The sequence below is a fragment of the Nilaparvata lugens genome, chromosome 1 (genome assembly GCF_014356525.2).
Source record: "Nilaparvata lugens isolate BPH chromosome 1, ASM1435652v1, whole genome shotgun sequence".
Classification (NCBI taxonomy): Eukaryota; Metazoa; Arthropoda; class Insecta; order Hemiptera; family Delphacidae; genus Nilaparvata; species Nilaparvata lugens.
In genome coordinates, this window is record NC_052504.1 from 67,354,747 (window position 1) to 67,371,880 (window position 17,134).

The 17,134-nt window shown below is 34.6% G+C and overlaps 1 protein-coding gene across 4 annotated transcripts in view; it reads left to right on the forward strand.

The window, feature by feature from the left end:
* The window catches only part of LOC111043448 (facilitated trehalose transporter Tret1), a 66,308-nt gene that overhangs the window by 42,475 nt on the left and 6,699 nt on the right, over positions 1 to 17,134 (forward strand). For all 4 annotated transcript variants that reach the window (XM_039440645.1, XM_039440652.1, XM_039440659.1 and 1 more), the window contains exons 4-7: positions 580 to 935; positions 4,425 to 4,700; positions 5,810 to 6,121; positions 12,083 to 12,191. In XM_039440645.1, coding sequence (XP_039296579.1) covers positions 580 to 935; positions 4,425 to 4,700; positions 5,810 to 6,121; positions 12,083 to 12,191 — 1,053 coding nt within the window. The remainder of the gene's footprint in view (positions 1 to 579; positions 936 to 4,424; positions 4,701 to 5,809; positions 6,122 to 12,082; positions 12,192 to 17,134) is intronic.

Below are 17,134 nucleotides of genomic sequence, written 5' to 3' on the forward strand. Positions count from 1 at the left end.
TGGTCTTAGTAATGAAGAAATTATAATTAGGCCTATATTATTAATTAATAATTTCTCTGGATGATGCACAACAAATCCAGAGTAGATAGTTTATCGAGTAATCTTAGATATCTCATGTATTATATTATATCATAATTCATCTTATTACCCACTTCAAACAATTATTTTAATTTCAAAATATTTAGTATAGATGATAACCCACTACTATAGTAATTATTTTGAAACTAATAAAAACATAGAAGCTTAGAAGATTTAATATTATGAAGGAGAGAAATAAGTAATTCTCATTAGGCTACTAATATTATGTCGGAGTGACATTAATACATAACCTACTATTATAATTTGTATATTTACATTTCCTAATAGACAAATCAAATACATGATTAGAAAAGGACCAATAGGCCTAGCCCAAAACTCTTCCCTTTCCGAATTTTTATAGAAGTAGGGTAGTAGGCTATGCCTGAAACGTAGGTTATGTTGCTAAATTTATATTGATTGAAACGTTCTTATCAAGTTTTGTTATATTTTGTATTTAACTATGGAACATTCAATTTGAAAATGTGTTTTGTGGTTTGACAGCCAACCTGGCATTCTTCTCGTGCGGAGCATCGCTGTCTTGGACGTCGCCGACGCTGCCCCGGTTGACCAAGGGCCACGAGCCGTGGCTGCCACCAATCACCAGCGAGATCGGCTCGCTGATCGCCTCCTTCCTGATGCTGGGCGCCGCCACTGGGCCAGTGGTCGCCGGACTCCTGCTCAACAACGTCGGCCGCAAGAAGACGCTCATCACGTCAGCCGCCCTCCATCTGCTCTCTTGGATTGGTCTTGGCTTTGCTCCTAGCTTGGAGGTCATCTATTTGTGCCGATTCATTCAAGGGGTGGCCGTCGCTATTGCTTTCACAGCTGTGCCCATGTATGTCGGCGAAATAGCTGAGGTAAGTCTCATCATCCGACAACACTGTCAATCGAACAAAAGCTGAAACCTGGATTTTCTGATCATAATAAATGATCAACATATATGTTAACATATTGTGCTGCTGCGTACAGACTGCCCAACCTAACACACGCATTTCACTCTTCATCAGCTGATTATATATGTATTTTTACAGAAACAGTAAGAAATAATAAGCTTCATCAGCTGATGAAAAGTGCAATGCGCGTGTTCGTGCACTACCTCCGTAAACAAAGCCATTGTACATTCGTGTGACGTCAGTACAGGTTAGGGCTCCTACACCAATAAAAACACTAGCTGATATAGATCAGCTGAAATCAACGAATTTTCAGTGGTGTAGGAGCCCTACCTGTAGTACTGACGTCACACGAATGCATTACGGCTTTGTTTACGGAGGTAGTGGTTCGTGGCACTGAAGTCTATACGCAGCTTGTGATTTCACTTGAGATATTCTAATATCAAATTGAAGACTATAAGCGTGTTCGTGGCGCTCAAATCTAAGCATCAGCTTGTGATCTCACTTCGAAGAATTCTAATATCAAATTGAAGTATTTATTACATTATACTTTTTTTGAGAAGTTGAAAACTTATTTCCCTTTTTTCCTTCTGCTAGCACTGTATAGTAAAAGCTGATCTTAGTGATTTGATCTTGCAAACAATTTTTATTTTTTTGGAGAAGTTGGTGAACTTATTTCACCTCCTTATTTCTACTAGCACTATGGTAAAAGTTGAGCTGAGTGGTTTGTGTCGTTTGTAATTTCATTACTTTGATTGAATAATGATAGTTTGCATGTCAGTTGAAATATTGTACCATATTGAGGCTCTGTAGTGTTCTTCCCACTGCCATGTACACAATGAAACTTGTGTTTTATCTTCATCAATGAGCGTATAAATATTCTATTTTTTCAAAATTGATTTTGATTTACTTTTTACTTGTTATACTCACTTGTAGACATGTAGGCTATAGAATAGTATAAAAATATGTTACAGTTATGACGTTTTTTAAATACATTTGAATTTTAACGTTTTTTTCACTTTCCTTGCCCTATTACCATAGGTAAGGAAAGTATTGCTTTCCAAAAAAAATCAAGGTACCCTAATTTCAAGAAGTTTTCTATACGTTTCAAGGTCCCCTGATTCCAAAAACATGATTTTTGGGTGTTGGTCTGTGTGTGTGTGTGTGTGTGTGTGTGTGTGTGTGTGTGTGTGTGTGTGTGTCTGTGAACACGATAACTCCATTCCTAATCAACCGATTGACTTGAAATTTTAAACTCAAGGTCCTTATACCATGAGGATCCGACAGTAAGAAATTCATTGAAATTCAATTCAAAATGGCGGAAAATTACTAAAAAACCATGTTTTTCACGGGTTTCTCGAAAACGGCTCAAACGATTTTCTTAAAATTCATACCATGGATAGCTATTTATAAGCCCTATCAACTGACATGAGTCTCATTTCTGGGAAAGTTGCTGGAGCTCCGTAATATTCTTGAGAAAAATGGCGGATAATTACTAAAAAACCATGTTTTTCACGATTTTCTCAAAAATGACTTACCGATTTTTTTCAAATTCATACCCTGTATTTATCAGCTCTATCAACTGGCATGAGTCTCCTTTCTGGGAAACTAATGGGGGGTCCACCCCATCCTTGAGAAATGGACTTTGTAACCTCCTTCTCGTGCATTAGGTAGGTAGAGCAGTTCATAAAAATAACACATAGATATTTCATTTGTAGAACAGCTGTTTTAACGAATTTTAAAAAATCAACGAATTTCACAATTTACACAAAGTAAAAAGTACTCTGAAAACAATTATAATATTATATACACATTATACAGAAGTCTGGATCGTAGTTTCAAATATGTTGCCGCCAATCGTCATTATGTTATTCCCCTAAATTATTCTCATCTAAGAATGGGGCTTACAGTACAATGAGCAAGGAAAGTTGTGTGAGAGTACCACACCATATTTTTGTAATTTTGTTCCAGTTAAGCTCGCATTATTGTAATTATCTAATATTAGTAGGTAACATTTTTTTATAAATAGCTAATATGGTGGCTAAAAGAGCCGTGGTCTAGTGGATAGAGTGCTTGCATAGCAGCCTAGAGATCCCCGGTTCAAACCCGCTCATAACCAAACGTTTTTGACCAGGTCACTCCCGTGTTATCGGATGACGTTAAACTGTCGGCCCCGGTTGAAGTATGACAGTAAGGCCCATTGACGGCTTAAATGATATAATTCAGGCGAGGTGAAACTTCCGTCAGCGACTCCCCAACAATAAAAGCCATATTATTATTATAGGAAATATTTTTCTATTCCATGAAAAAAATGTCTGCGGAGCACTCAACTGTAATTAATATATAGTTTTTTTTTAAACTAATATTATTCTATTCCAAGGAGAAAATGTCTGCGGAGCACTTAACTGTAATTAATATAACTTTTTTTTTGCTTTTTGCTTTAGTGGTCTTATTTAAAGATTCTTATAATAGATAGCCTAACTACTTCACTTGCATTGTAAATTGTAAGGCTAGAAAATATTTGGTGAACTTGGATTTAGAAATTCCTTCTGAATTGAAAACTTTTTCGAATATTTATAATAATACTTGATGAATTTGTACTAATCTAGTCATCTAATCTAGGCTATTCATTTTTTTTTAATAAACAGTTACTAGGTCACAACAAAATATTTTTAATTAACAACAAATAGATTATACAGTTGAACCTAGATGGAACTTCTATGAGCACTACAAATAATTCCCGGGCTGGCAAATAATTTTTGAATAATAGCACTCATCGAATTTCCATCTAGCTGTTTACCCTGTTGTCAATATTTGCAGTAGCAGAAGTATTCGGGATGATTTACAATATTTAATTTGGATTTTTGTTCAATAATACCGTAATCATTAATCAGTAACCATTAAATCATTATTAGGAATTAGTGACTAAAATCATAGAGAAAAGATAGCATTCCATGGTATAGATCGTTTATGTTCCAATTTTCAAGCCGATTTTTTGTTAACTCAAGCCAATTACTGTCGACTGCTGTCTATTATTACTGTTTTGTTGGGGTGAGAGTGTAAGAACGACACGGTTTGAGAGACTACCAGCGTCACATAGCTTCACGAAAAACAACTACTAGGACGATTTGCTTGAGTTAACAGTAAAATATGGAACATAAACGCCCTATACCATTGGACATCTTTTTATGTTATATTTTATCTATGTTAATAGATTGTCAGTTCCAGTGATGAGAAGTGTGACCTACCAATTCCGTCCTAGTATGTAATCATAAAGTGTAGGCTTAATATTTTTAACTATCAACAAGTGATTCCTCATAAAAAATAAAAATTCATTCTAAAAAAATATATATTTTATTCAATTTCCTTCCATAATAATTATTGTCCAGTTCTAATTATACTGACTTTGTATTATTGTAGCTTGAATGATACTTAGGGGAGTTTTTTTGTGAACAGCGAAAACTGCGTGCAGTGCTGGCCTCATCGTCGGAGGTGTTCCTTGCACTCGGCTACATGATGGAGTACGCGGTGGGCCCTTACCTGTCCTACGTGTGGCTCATTGTAGTCTCCTCCATCATGCCCATCCTCACATTCGTGCTCTTCTTCTTCGTTCCCGAGTCGCCGCACTTCCTGCTCCAGGCTGGAAACAAGAACAAGGCAATGAAGGACCTGAGATGGTTGCGCGGAAATGTGTCTGTGACTGCGGCTAAGAGAGAAATTGCTATGATACAGGCAAGTATAGTTTGTCCAATGAGAATATCAACAATATTAATTCAGGATAATATTTAATATCCCTATTCTTGCAAAATAACAAAACATTCATATTTCAGTCTGAGATCTTGGCCAGTTATTATATGATTGACTGCAATAACTTTGCTTAGTGGCGATATTGTAAACAATGAATTAATGCTGAGGTTGATTATTTATTCCTTATTGAAAACTTTACCCACTATATTTTATAACTTACTGTACGGTGATTCAATTTAGATAATTCTACTAGAGTTTTTATTTCAAAAATAAAATATTGAAATTGAAACATAGATTTAATCACAACATTCCTTATTATGTTTTGTCCAATAAGCATTACAATTTCATTTTTGGATATTATTTATTTCACTTTAATTCTAATCAAATAAAATACAGAACTGGGGCTTTATTTATTGCTCAGTTCAGTTTAGTTTATGAATGTCTTCTTCATATTTTTATTAGCAATTACATTACAGTACGGTATAGATTTATTTTATCTCACAAGTTGTTCTTTGGATTATAAAGCTTAAGGCCATCCATATACACCATCTACGTTTAACGTTAATCTACAATTACCAAAAGGTATGGTCGCATCCAATATAATGTGTCTCCGCGTTTAAACGAACAATTAATCAATCTCCGAGATGGTGCATATAGGCCTAAATCAGCCAAATAACTATGTTTTCCATGGAACAAATTGACGTACTTACAGGATACAACTTGGCCCATTTTCTTATCCAGGTTTGGGTTGGTAGATGGTTATCTTGAACTGGTTATCATGAACAGTCCATTATTCTGTAGTAACAAATGTTATGACGCCTTTTTCGCTTATTCACGCTACCAGAAATGTGAAAAGTTAGCCTCCTATTTCCTGACAAAAATCGTTGTTTGGATTTTTTTTAAAGTTTTTCAGGAATACCATTTATTGTACATGTCATCGATTAGTGTCATCCTCATGTCATCTATTAACTATTTATCAAAATTCTGGAGAGAAATAGTCCAGGCTCAGCCTAGTTTTTCCTCCATAGTCACAATTATTTCATGAATATAGTTTCTTGTACAATATGAAATAAATAAATATATTGATATTACAGGCGTCAATAGAACAAGGCCTCCATACAGGACAGCGATCTACATTCCACGACATCCTGTCGAGTCCGGGCAGTGTGAAAGCGATGTGGCTGTCATGTGGCCTGATGTTCCTGCAGCAGTTCAGTGGCATCAATGTGGTGCTGTTCTATGCACAGCAGATCTTCGACAAGGCCGGCAACCTGCCTTCCGAGTACTGCGCCATGACTGTGGGAGCGGTCCAACTCATCTCAGCCTCCTTCACTCCTGCTCTAGTCAAACGCTTCGGTTTCAAAACTCCCTTAGCAGTGTCTGCTCTGGGAATGACCATTGCTCATGTGAGTTGCTCATACATAATATCCTATTTTCCTGTTCAATGTTCTATTTCAAGTATAAAACATTTTAGAACTAGGGTTATAACGATTTTTTTCAATTGCAGTAGCCCATTTTTTTATTATTATTGTTATTATACTGATTATACTGCATTTCCTCACATCAGTATTATCATTAGAGACTGTTTAATCACATATATTGAGACTGATTATACAGTCTCTATAATATTAGTTTCAACAATTCTAATAGAGTAGTACGTAAATAAAGTTGAATGTATGAATAGGCTTTATAGGTATTTGCTAAAGCATGATTATACCCTATATTCGACTATTCAACTTGTTGAGATAATATGCAATGAAACGAAGTTAGAGGCGTGCTGTTGCCACAGTTGGAAAATTTCGTTATCATAAAGCACTGATTACACCGTTGTAATAACAAGCTATCTTTTATTGTAGAGATTAAGTCTAGCTGTGATTTCATTGGCAATTACTATTAGCTTCAGTAGAGCAACGCTATATCTAACTTGATTTATAATTAAGGTGATAAATTATAAATCATCACTTATAAATTACACTTCTTATGGAAATCATTATCTTTATTTTTCCGATATATTATCACAAAGTGTAGCATGTTTCAGATATAACTCTAACCAGTGTGAAATCCTACACACATGATTGAATAATATATATTTAATTTACCTTAAATACTATATTTTTCCAATTCTTTAAACCTAGAATCAATTGAAATATTATCTCTTATTAACAACTTATATATTCTCTTTCCCTTCTCAATTAAGTAACTCAACTAAATTTCTTATTCTGTTCAGCTGCTTTATATAAGGCTATTCAATGAAACGATACAGTTCGCATAAAAAATTTTTCAAATTTCAAATTCAAATTTATTCACTCGAAATTCATACAAAATATTAACAAAAGTATAACAATTTACTTATTTTAGTAGATCAATTTACTTTTTTATTATCATTTTTTTAACGTCGGTTAGCCTACGCTTTTTCACATTACACTTTTTTCGTAATTACGATATTACACCAAAGTGTTAGTTTTAATTTATTTCAAATTAAAATAATTGAGACTTTTTATTCTTATTTTGTTTGCTCTCAAATGTACAGTACAGTACCATTTAATTGAATACCAGGCGGCCGGGTAAGTTGTCATAAAAATGCTAAGAGACGTGTTCGATGAATTGGATCTTCCATTCGTTAAATGCACAGAGTGCAATCACATTAATTATTTTCAATATTTATTTAGAGATGAGGAGGGCTCTGAGAATTGCCAGTGTCATGGGTTTTCAGTAATTCACCAAAATATTCGAAGCTACGGTAGAAATATAGATGAATTTTTAACTGTTTTACATGGACTTGAGCATAAATTTAATTGTATTATTTTAACCGAAGCATGGCTAAAAGATGAAAGTAACTTAATTTCAATTCCAGGATACAATTTATTCAGAACTTATAACAGCTTGAATTAGAGTGATGAATTGGTTGTCTATATTGATAGCGAGCATTTAATTGGCGGCCTGGCCACCTGTTTGAGTTTGAAGTTTGAATGGGCGGGTGCAACATGCGAGCTTCTATCCGTCTATCGCAGTCCGAACTCCAGCCTCTCTGATTTCATAGACGCACTTGAAATTTATTGTAATGAACATTCAAATAGCTCTATTCGGCTATTAGCCGGTGATATCAATCGCGACTTACTGAATGTTGCTCCCAACTCTCTTGAAGAACGTTACGTGGATGTATTGAACGGCGCGGGTTATGTGGCATGCATAGATAAAGTCACTCGTTCCGCTAGTGGCACATGTATTGACCACTATTTTATCAAACTTCCGCGTACCTTCAAAGCATCATCCGTTATCTTACAGTCCTCTATAACAGATCACTATGCCATATGTTTTGAATTTAGTATCTTCCAACTCACTCAAGCCCACGAATGTTAAATTCGTTTCAAGAACAGACTGGAACGAAATTTCAAAATCTCTCTCAAGCCAAAATTGAGATAGCGTCATTGATCAAAATGAAGTTGATATGGCTGCTAACCAATTCACTAACATTCTTCAGAATGTTATTGAATCCAAAACATCAGTGATTAAACTTACAGCTAAAAAACCCAAATCAAGCCTTGCATCAGTGCGGGACTTGTTAACTCAATACGGCATCGTGACAAACTTAGAAAAAACTAAACAGACAGCCTTTTAATCAAATTTTAAAGAACGAGTTCAAACAATACAGGAATTCTCTTCATTCTGCAATCAAACAAGCCAAACATAGATACTACAGAAACAAAATTGAAGAATCTTCTCATAATCCAAGAAAACTGTGGGCTGTTATTAATGAAATTTCGGGTCGTCCAGCCAATAAGCAACCTTTTCCAATAAGCGCTTTTACTCAAAGTGGAGAAACAAACAGCTCCGAAGGAATTGGAGAAATCTGCAATGATTTCAACCAATACTTTTCGGCAGTTGGGGTAAACCTGGCTGGCTGGTTCTATCATGGTGCAGGGTGCGCCAGAAATAAAAGATCAAGATCATGCAGTGGAGACTGTATTCGAGTTTCAGCCAGTTTCAAGACAAGAAATTGCTGATGTAGTCAAGAGTCTAAAAGGCCGTTCTGCCCCTGGCCACGACGGTATCCCAACTAGGGTTTTCAGAGATAACTTAGATTCACAAATTTCACCGATCCATCACATAGTCAATCTTAAGCATTGCGGTGGGCCGTTTCCCGTGTGCTCTCAAAACTGCCAAGGTAATACCAATATATAAATCAGGACAAAAGAATGTCTTGTCAAACTATAGGCCAATTTCTTTTTCAGTAACAATATCCAAAATTGTTGAAAAATGTGTTAAGAAACAATTATCCAAGTACTTGAATGAGAATGATTTGATCTCTGAAAACCAATATGGGTTTCAACAATCAAAAAACACCTCTGATGCTCTTTTTGATTTGACACGGCATATTTCAAATAATATTAAGATAAAAAAAAGTTTTAATAACCTTTTTAGACTTGGCAAAGGCCTTTGATTCTGTTGATGGATCTAAACTTATCACCAAACTCGAGATGTGTGGCATCAAGAACAACTCACTGCAGTGGTTCAAAAGTTAATTTGATAATCGACAGCAGTACGTTTCAATTGATGGAAAATTTAGTGAAACAGAACCTGTTGAGTTTGGAGTGGTTCAAGGTAGCACTCTTGAACCTCTTCTCTTTCTCATCTATGTAAATAATATTTCAAAATTGCAAACTAATGGAAAATTGTTCTTATTTGCTGATGACACGGTGTTGGTGTCAGCTGAGGGCACATGGGAGAGGACTTATTGCGGTGCATCATTGGACCTTGCAAGAATTAAAAATTGGTTTGATCACAACTGCCTGACCGTTAATGTCACAAAAACTAAATACATGCCAATAGTAACAAGAAACCAAACTGATCCTGGCCAACTCATATTGCAGATACACTCATGCGGAAATGCAAGGAGTCAGGACTGTGACTGTCATTCCCTTGAACGAGTTGATTACTACAAATACTTAGGTGTTATAATAGATAATAAGTTGAGTTGGGTGCAGCTTATTCAGTGTCTCAAGAGCAGACTCAGAAAATTATTATTTGCTTTTTCTGAGATCAGCCAAGTAATGAGCATAGACCAGTGCAGAATGGTGTACTTTGCATATGTTCAGTCGCTGATCCAGTATGGCATCCTGGCTTGGGGTGGTGTTTCCTCTACTATTGTTAAACCCCTAGCCGTAACACAAAGAACAATAATCAAAAAAATACTGAAAAGAAATCACAGATACCCGACTACCTTGCTTTTTTCATAATTTCCGGTTTTAAATATCAGACAATTTTTTATCAAATCACTTTTAATTCACATAAAAAAATACAAATCTCAGATCATTGGCGAAACAAATTTAAATTCCCGTTATGAAACTCGCCATAGGTCCAACTATAATTATGAAATTCCTCAATTGACACATGGGTCAGAACTATCAAATTCATATTACTTAGCACACATTTTATAATTATAGAAATATTCCAAATGAGATCATAGAGGCTGAGGTGTGCTGTTTGGCCGTGTATAGAAGAGGTGTCGACAGGTGGCTATATAGCATTGGCTGGGAGGCAGCTGAAGCCCTTCTCTGCTCTCGTTACACCCGCCAACAACCCTTGTAGAGATAAAATTCCTTGAAATCATTAAGTGATTTTTCTTGACACGATATAAATGTTATTTTTCCTTTCTTTAATTATAAATTAGTCCTTTCTCTTGTAACCCAGCGTAACACGGTCTCAGAGCCATCCTCTCTCATTATGAATAAGTTATCTTTCTTTATTTTACTTATTTTCTAAAAAATATTCATTTACTTTGTAATTATTATAAAAAATATTTTGTGATTGCAAATGTGTTGTCCATGGAACTCTCCTCCACACGCAGACGATTGGTCTTTGTGGGGGAATTCCGTGTACTATATGTATCTCGCTTGCTATTTTTGTAAAGTACCTATGTTGTAAAGAAGGAATAAAGATTATTTGAATTTGAATTATTGCGGATCCGATGATACCCACATGAGCTTTTTGCTTGTGCGTGGGCAATGGGAAGTGTGAGGGTGATTTATGTCCATGCCTATTCGATGGTTTTCGACGGGATGGGATTCTAACCCGCGACCAGGCAGCACTAGCAGACTGAAGGGTACAACACCTTAGTCGGATCGGCTATCCTGGCCGTCAAACTCTAAATTATTTGTTTTTTACCTTTGGTTGTTGGGCTAGTTTTATAAGAAATCTATGAAAAATAATTTTCTCAAAATCTGTTGAACACTTGTAATGATTGGAGAATTTGTGTAGAGGAAACAGTCAATATTTTACTCATGTCTATCCCTTCTTAATTTCATAAGCTAACTTCCAGTTCCTACATCTGTCTTAATTTTTCTTATAAGAACTATTGCATTGGATTAAAATAGATTTGAAATACTGTACCCTAATTTTATGCTTCGTACTTGAACAATCTTTAATCGCTCAGTAACTGAATTAGTCAGGTTCATTCGTCCAAATCCCTGATCCAAAATTGGATTACCAAACTGTAGGCCTATGCATAAAAGAAATTTTGTCTGTTATAAAATACGGTACGTATTCTGTATATTACAATAATATTGAAATTTGAATCTTTGAATGTTGCTGTGTAACAATAAACTGTATTCTTATAAGCTACTCCAAAAAAATAACTTAGGATGATTTGGAAAATCTGTAAATTTATGAATTTTAAATTGGTTAAATGTTCTCAAGATGAATTTATGATGTATTTGATCTTTGTATAAATTATATAATAAAATAATACTATTTTAATGTATTGGTGACATTTTTCAAAGTTTTTCGATTTGTATACTATCAAGCTATCAAAATGAAAAAGTTTTCTTAGGAAACATTTTTCTTCAATCATTACTTTTTGAGATATGAGCGCATAAAATTCAAATTTTTGGGACAGGACATTTCAAATTCGGTAAGAAATAAATCCATGAAATTTTTATACTTCATGGAATCGTTGATTGATAAATTTTCTGAAAATATCAGTTTTTGAGAAAGTTATTCAATTTACCAAAAAAAAACTCAACTGGAAGTTATTGTAGGTAAATTGAATAACTTTCTCAAAAATCGATATTTTCAGAAAATGTTTGAATCAATAATACAATGAAGAATTTATTCTCAAAATTTCATTGATTTATTTCTTACCGAATAAAAAATATTTAATTTTATGCGCTCATATCTCATAAAGTAATGATCGGAGAAAAACTTTTTTCCTGATAAAACTTTTTAATTTTGATAGCTTGATAGTATGGTAAACAAATCCAAAAACTTTGAAAAATGTCACCATCAGTAGAAAGTTTTTTTGCAGCCTTTGCACAACCTTAATTTTCTTTGTAAAACTTATTCTCAATTCGTCGTTCTTCTATTCTCAGGCTATTCTTGGAATCTTCTTTTTCTTTGAGGAAACAGGAAACGACGTGTCAGCTGTTTATTGGTTACCAGTTACGTGCCTCATGCTTTATATTCATGTGTATTGTATCGGTAAGTCGTATTCTAATAATTTCTTTGATCTGTTGGAGCTCAATATCCACCATTCAGTTTCACTTGGTCTATTTACTGTCAAGATTATAGGAGGGTCATTTTTTGAACCTCCAATTGGCCATAAATAAAATACTAATGTTTAGTGCCGTAAGACTACGTCCTAAGTACTCCAGTTATGGAGTACCGTATGAGACAAGTCGGGTAATATGAAAAGATAATTTTTTCACTAAAAGTTAATTGCGCTACTTATGATCATTCTTCAACATAATAGCCGTGAAGATTGAGACATTTGTCAACCCTAGTGGATCAGCCTACCAAAACACTTTCCATAAAATGCTACCGACAGATGAGTTTAAGTGGACTATGATTTTGTTTTAGGGCTCCTCGTTAGTTTGAAAGCTCTGGCCTCAAAGTAATGTCGTGTGTTTGGGGAGAAGGAATTACTAGCGGGTTTCAATCAGGTTTATATGGCGGGTGATCGAAATCATCTCATTTGATTTGCTAGAGAAGTCAAGTGCACCAGCACTGTGAGGCCGAGTTGTCATGAATCACAGCGATTCCTATAAATACATTATTTTCTTCTGGCGTCTATAGTTCTCCAACATAATTCACGCACAAACATCATCACCCATAACGTTTCCTGCGTAAACTTGGATCATTCTTCGGTAGATTTATGCTAAACTATTGCCTTTTGTTTGCAAAGACGAATATAATACTATGCAACTAACACTTACCGGAGACTCAAGCGAGGTGACCATGTTTCTGTGAATATAACTGGACAACAGTGAACGATCAGCAATTTCATATCAGGGCGTTTGGCGGGGATGACCAGCTTGGGAGCTGTTCAGCTTGGAAATTGCCCCCCTACCCATTGTCTGTGTCTTATGATATGTGATCGGAGGGTGAAAAAATAATTCGTAAATTTTAGTCCAATTAATATCATGTATCTAGATGAGAATGAATTATTTTTGAAGTACCAAACTTGTAGGATTTAGATTTTTAGTATGAAATTGATACTTCTCTCTGAAAGATAGTTCTGTAATAATTGTTTCTTTATCTATTAAGCATTTATTTTTTGTGTTTTGAATAAAGATTAAAGCACCATTGATTTTATAAATTTTGGCTTTCCTTCAAATTATAAAATGTTCAACTATATTGCTACTTTTCACCACCACTGTGCTCTGTCTTGGTAAAAATTGTTGCATTTTTAATGTTCATAGAAACCTTTCTCATTTCCTATAAGTTATTAGTCCAGTCAAATGGTCGTTTTTCAGGAAACATCCCCGAAAGAATTTTTTCGACGGTTGTATAATGTATTTTGGGGCGCTAAATTCGAACCTGAAATTTTCTAACTGAAGTGTTTCACAAGAATATGCGAGAAATTTGTGATATTATGCTAATAATTTTCACAGTTGCATATCTTGTGAAACACTTCACTTGAAAAATCCAAAAAGAAGTCAGGTTGTAGAGAATTTTCTCCTCTTTTCGCTCCCATTAATCGTTTTTCGGTTTTTAATACAGTACCGTTGAAAAGTTACAGCCAATTGAAAAGATGATTATTCTTATTCTATCATTTTTTCTTCGATTTAACTGTTATTCAAGAGTCTCTAAAACGAGTAAGATACATGATAGAAACTTGCGATTGGCCTCGAATGAAAGAGAATTACATGCTCTATTACAGTAACTATATTACCCACAATACGGTATGGTCATTGACTGTCACGCTTCTGATTGGTTAGCTCGGTCACATGGTACAAATCTGCCATTAAGATTCCAAACAAACTTTCAAGTCCTATCTTATAGCATTAGACATTTGGAACTTATCACTTATTTTACCGATTGGAAACATATTATCAACTTAAAATGAGTTCGATATATCATTTTCGAAGAGAAATTGATTATACTTTAATATAGACAAAAAATATAACTTTGAAAAACAATAATAAAGCTTAAAACATCAATTTTCCTTCCCTCGGACTCCTTGCGGACCACTTCTAGAGCTTTCGCGGACAACTTATTGGGAACCAGTGATCTATATAAATAGGTAGAAAGATAAATTTCAATTTTGTGTATTTCCTCATCCCATTTATTGGATCGAACTTCAAATAATCCAATTTCAAATTATTTTTTGTGGCTCAATTGAATATAACATTTTATGAAATATTTAACCATGATTAAGTGCTGATTAAAGACGTCTTGACTTCTCTGATTGATTCTCTTCAGTACTGAGTACCCTACCCATAACCTGTTGGTACAATACCTATTGATATGATTTTCGAGTTGCATTCCCACGAGCAGTGGTTAAGATTAGAAATATCACTAAATATAAACAATAATGGTTATGTGTGTTATTTTTCAATTTCTTACATGTTTATTGAATTCATCAAGTAGTACTATGGCTATAATAATTGGCTCTCCAGAGTTTATATTCAATGTTGTGCTTTACAATATTTTCGTCAGACTTATTGGCTGAATAAAACAAGCTACCTATTTAAATGTTATGGAATCTATTGTGATGAGAATTCCATCATGCTTCTATAAATAGATATTATTACTTTATTATTTGTCAATGGAACAAAATTTATTACAATATCATGACACATTTCAAATGTTTCATGGTTTTTTTTGGAAATTCAGCTTTCAGGTTACGTTACCTAGCTTTCATTTTTACTCGCTATTATCTACGATTTACCATATCAAGCTCCAAAACTATATTGGGAATACAGAAAAAACATAAAAGAAATTATATCGGAGTTAATAATCACAAAAATATACTTTAATAAGTAAAAGCAAGCGATTTTACTTATAATCCCATATAAGCTCCATTGTAAAATTCAAATATTTGGTATCTTCATGGCGGCGGCGGGAAAAAAATTCCAATGGCCATACTGTGGGCAATATAGTTACTATAGCTCTATAAGCTACGTTGCCTTAAATCCATTTTGCATGACTTTTTATTATAGAAAAACTGTCAAGACTGAAAAAATGAGGAAAATATCGCAAATTTCTTGATTTTTTGAAACAAACGTATCTTACTTCACGATTATATTTTTACAAAATTCATTTACCTTACATGAAAGAGGAGATTTCGTTCTTCAAATCAAGACCAATTATCATTTCGGGCTACCGAGATACACAGTTTTGAATATAGAAATTGGTCATTTTTCTGTGTATTTAATGTCAGCGATAAGGCTTCTTAGTAATGACTATCATAGTAAGACCCCTGACTCTGATATCAAAGATTTTTTGAGTCGACTAGAAGAAGTTTCAATTTTTTTAACAAAAAACCCTTATTCATTGCAATTGCTGGCGATTTCAATGTGAATATCCTTGATCAACATGAGCAAGAAGTTTCACAATTCTTAAATGTAATGAGGTCGTTTAATTTATACCATGTTCATTGCCTTCCGACGAGAGGGAGAGCATGTCTTGATAATGTGTTCACATCTATTGAATCTGAACGGTTGGAATGTCACTTGTATGAGCAGGACCTGATCTCTGATCACGCGGGATTATTTGTAAATTTCAAAACGATCAACCAAAGTGTAAATAAGGAAATATACCCTGAATTCCACAAAAAACGTCTCATCACAAACGACCGACTGATGCACTTGAATGCATTTCTCGCAAACTACACGTGGACAAATATATTCAATGCCGGTGATGTAAATGTTATGACCTCAATGTTTCTCAATGTCTTGTCCTTTTACCTGGAGCTTGCATGTCCGATAATCAGTTGTAGACCTGGGCCAAAGTCTAGTCATAATAATTGGTTTACCGCTGAACTTAGTGGAATGAGGGAACAGCTGATGCTCCTGTATAATACTTGAAAGCTTGATAATACTGATAATGCTGAGGTGAGCTATAAAAATTATAAAAAAATGTATAATTCAGCAATAAATAAAGCAAAAATAGAAGCCAATAATAAATGTATTTCCAAGTCAACCAACAGATGTAAAGCAGCCTGGAAAATAGTAAGGAATGAAACAGGCCAGGACTCAGCACCCTCTGAAATTAATCTTGCACCCGATGCCCTTAATGACTACTTCATCAGTATATCAAGTCTAAAAAATCGAGATCAGCTATCTTCTTCTGCGACAACATTTACTGACCTTTCAAATAATTTCAAATTTTCAGAGACGACTGATCGTACTAGAGTGTGGCTATCTTGGAGAATGGTGGAAGTGGAAACAGTGAGATTGATTGTAAGCCGTTTAAGCTCCTCGCGAAGTGAAGACTGTTTTGGTCTGTCTAATTTTATAATTAAAAATATAATTGATTCCATGTTGGTACCTCTGACTCTAATAATAAATTTTGTTTTGATAACAGGACAGTTTCCTGATTGCTTGAAGCTGTCCTTGATCAATCCAATTTTCAAAAAAGGGGATCGAGACCTGCCCGAAAACTACAGGCCAATAGCGATTGTACCAATAATAAGTAAAATCATTGAAACCTGTATTTTCCAACAAATGTATGAGTACATGACAGTCAACTCTATTTTACATGAAAACCAATTTGGGTTCAGACCTAATTGCTCAACCACTATGGCTGTAGAAAAGATTGTAGATTCTATTCTTCAGGGATTCGAGAAAAATATGATAGTTGGAGGAAAAATGCTGGATTTGAGTAGAGCTTTCGATACAGTTTCTCACAGTGTTCTCTGCAGCAAGCTTGAACATTATGGCATTAGAGATAAGGAATTAAAATTGATCAGAAGTTACCTTAGTGACAGAACACAAATAGTTCGACTGAATAGGCAAAATAATAAATGTTCAGAACCAAAAAAGTATTGGCAGGTGTTCCACAAGGATCAGTCCTTGGACCCTTTCTATTCTTAGCTTTTGTGAATGATTTTAGTGTTAATGTTCCATGTTTATCTGTGCTCTATGCTGATGACACTACCATACTTGATTCTAATACTAGTGTAGAGGCTGTACTTGATA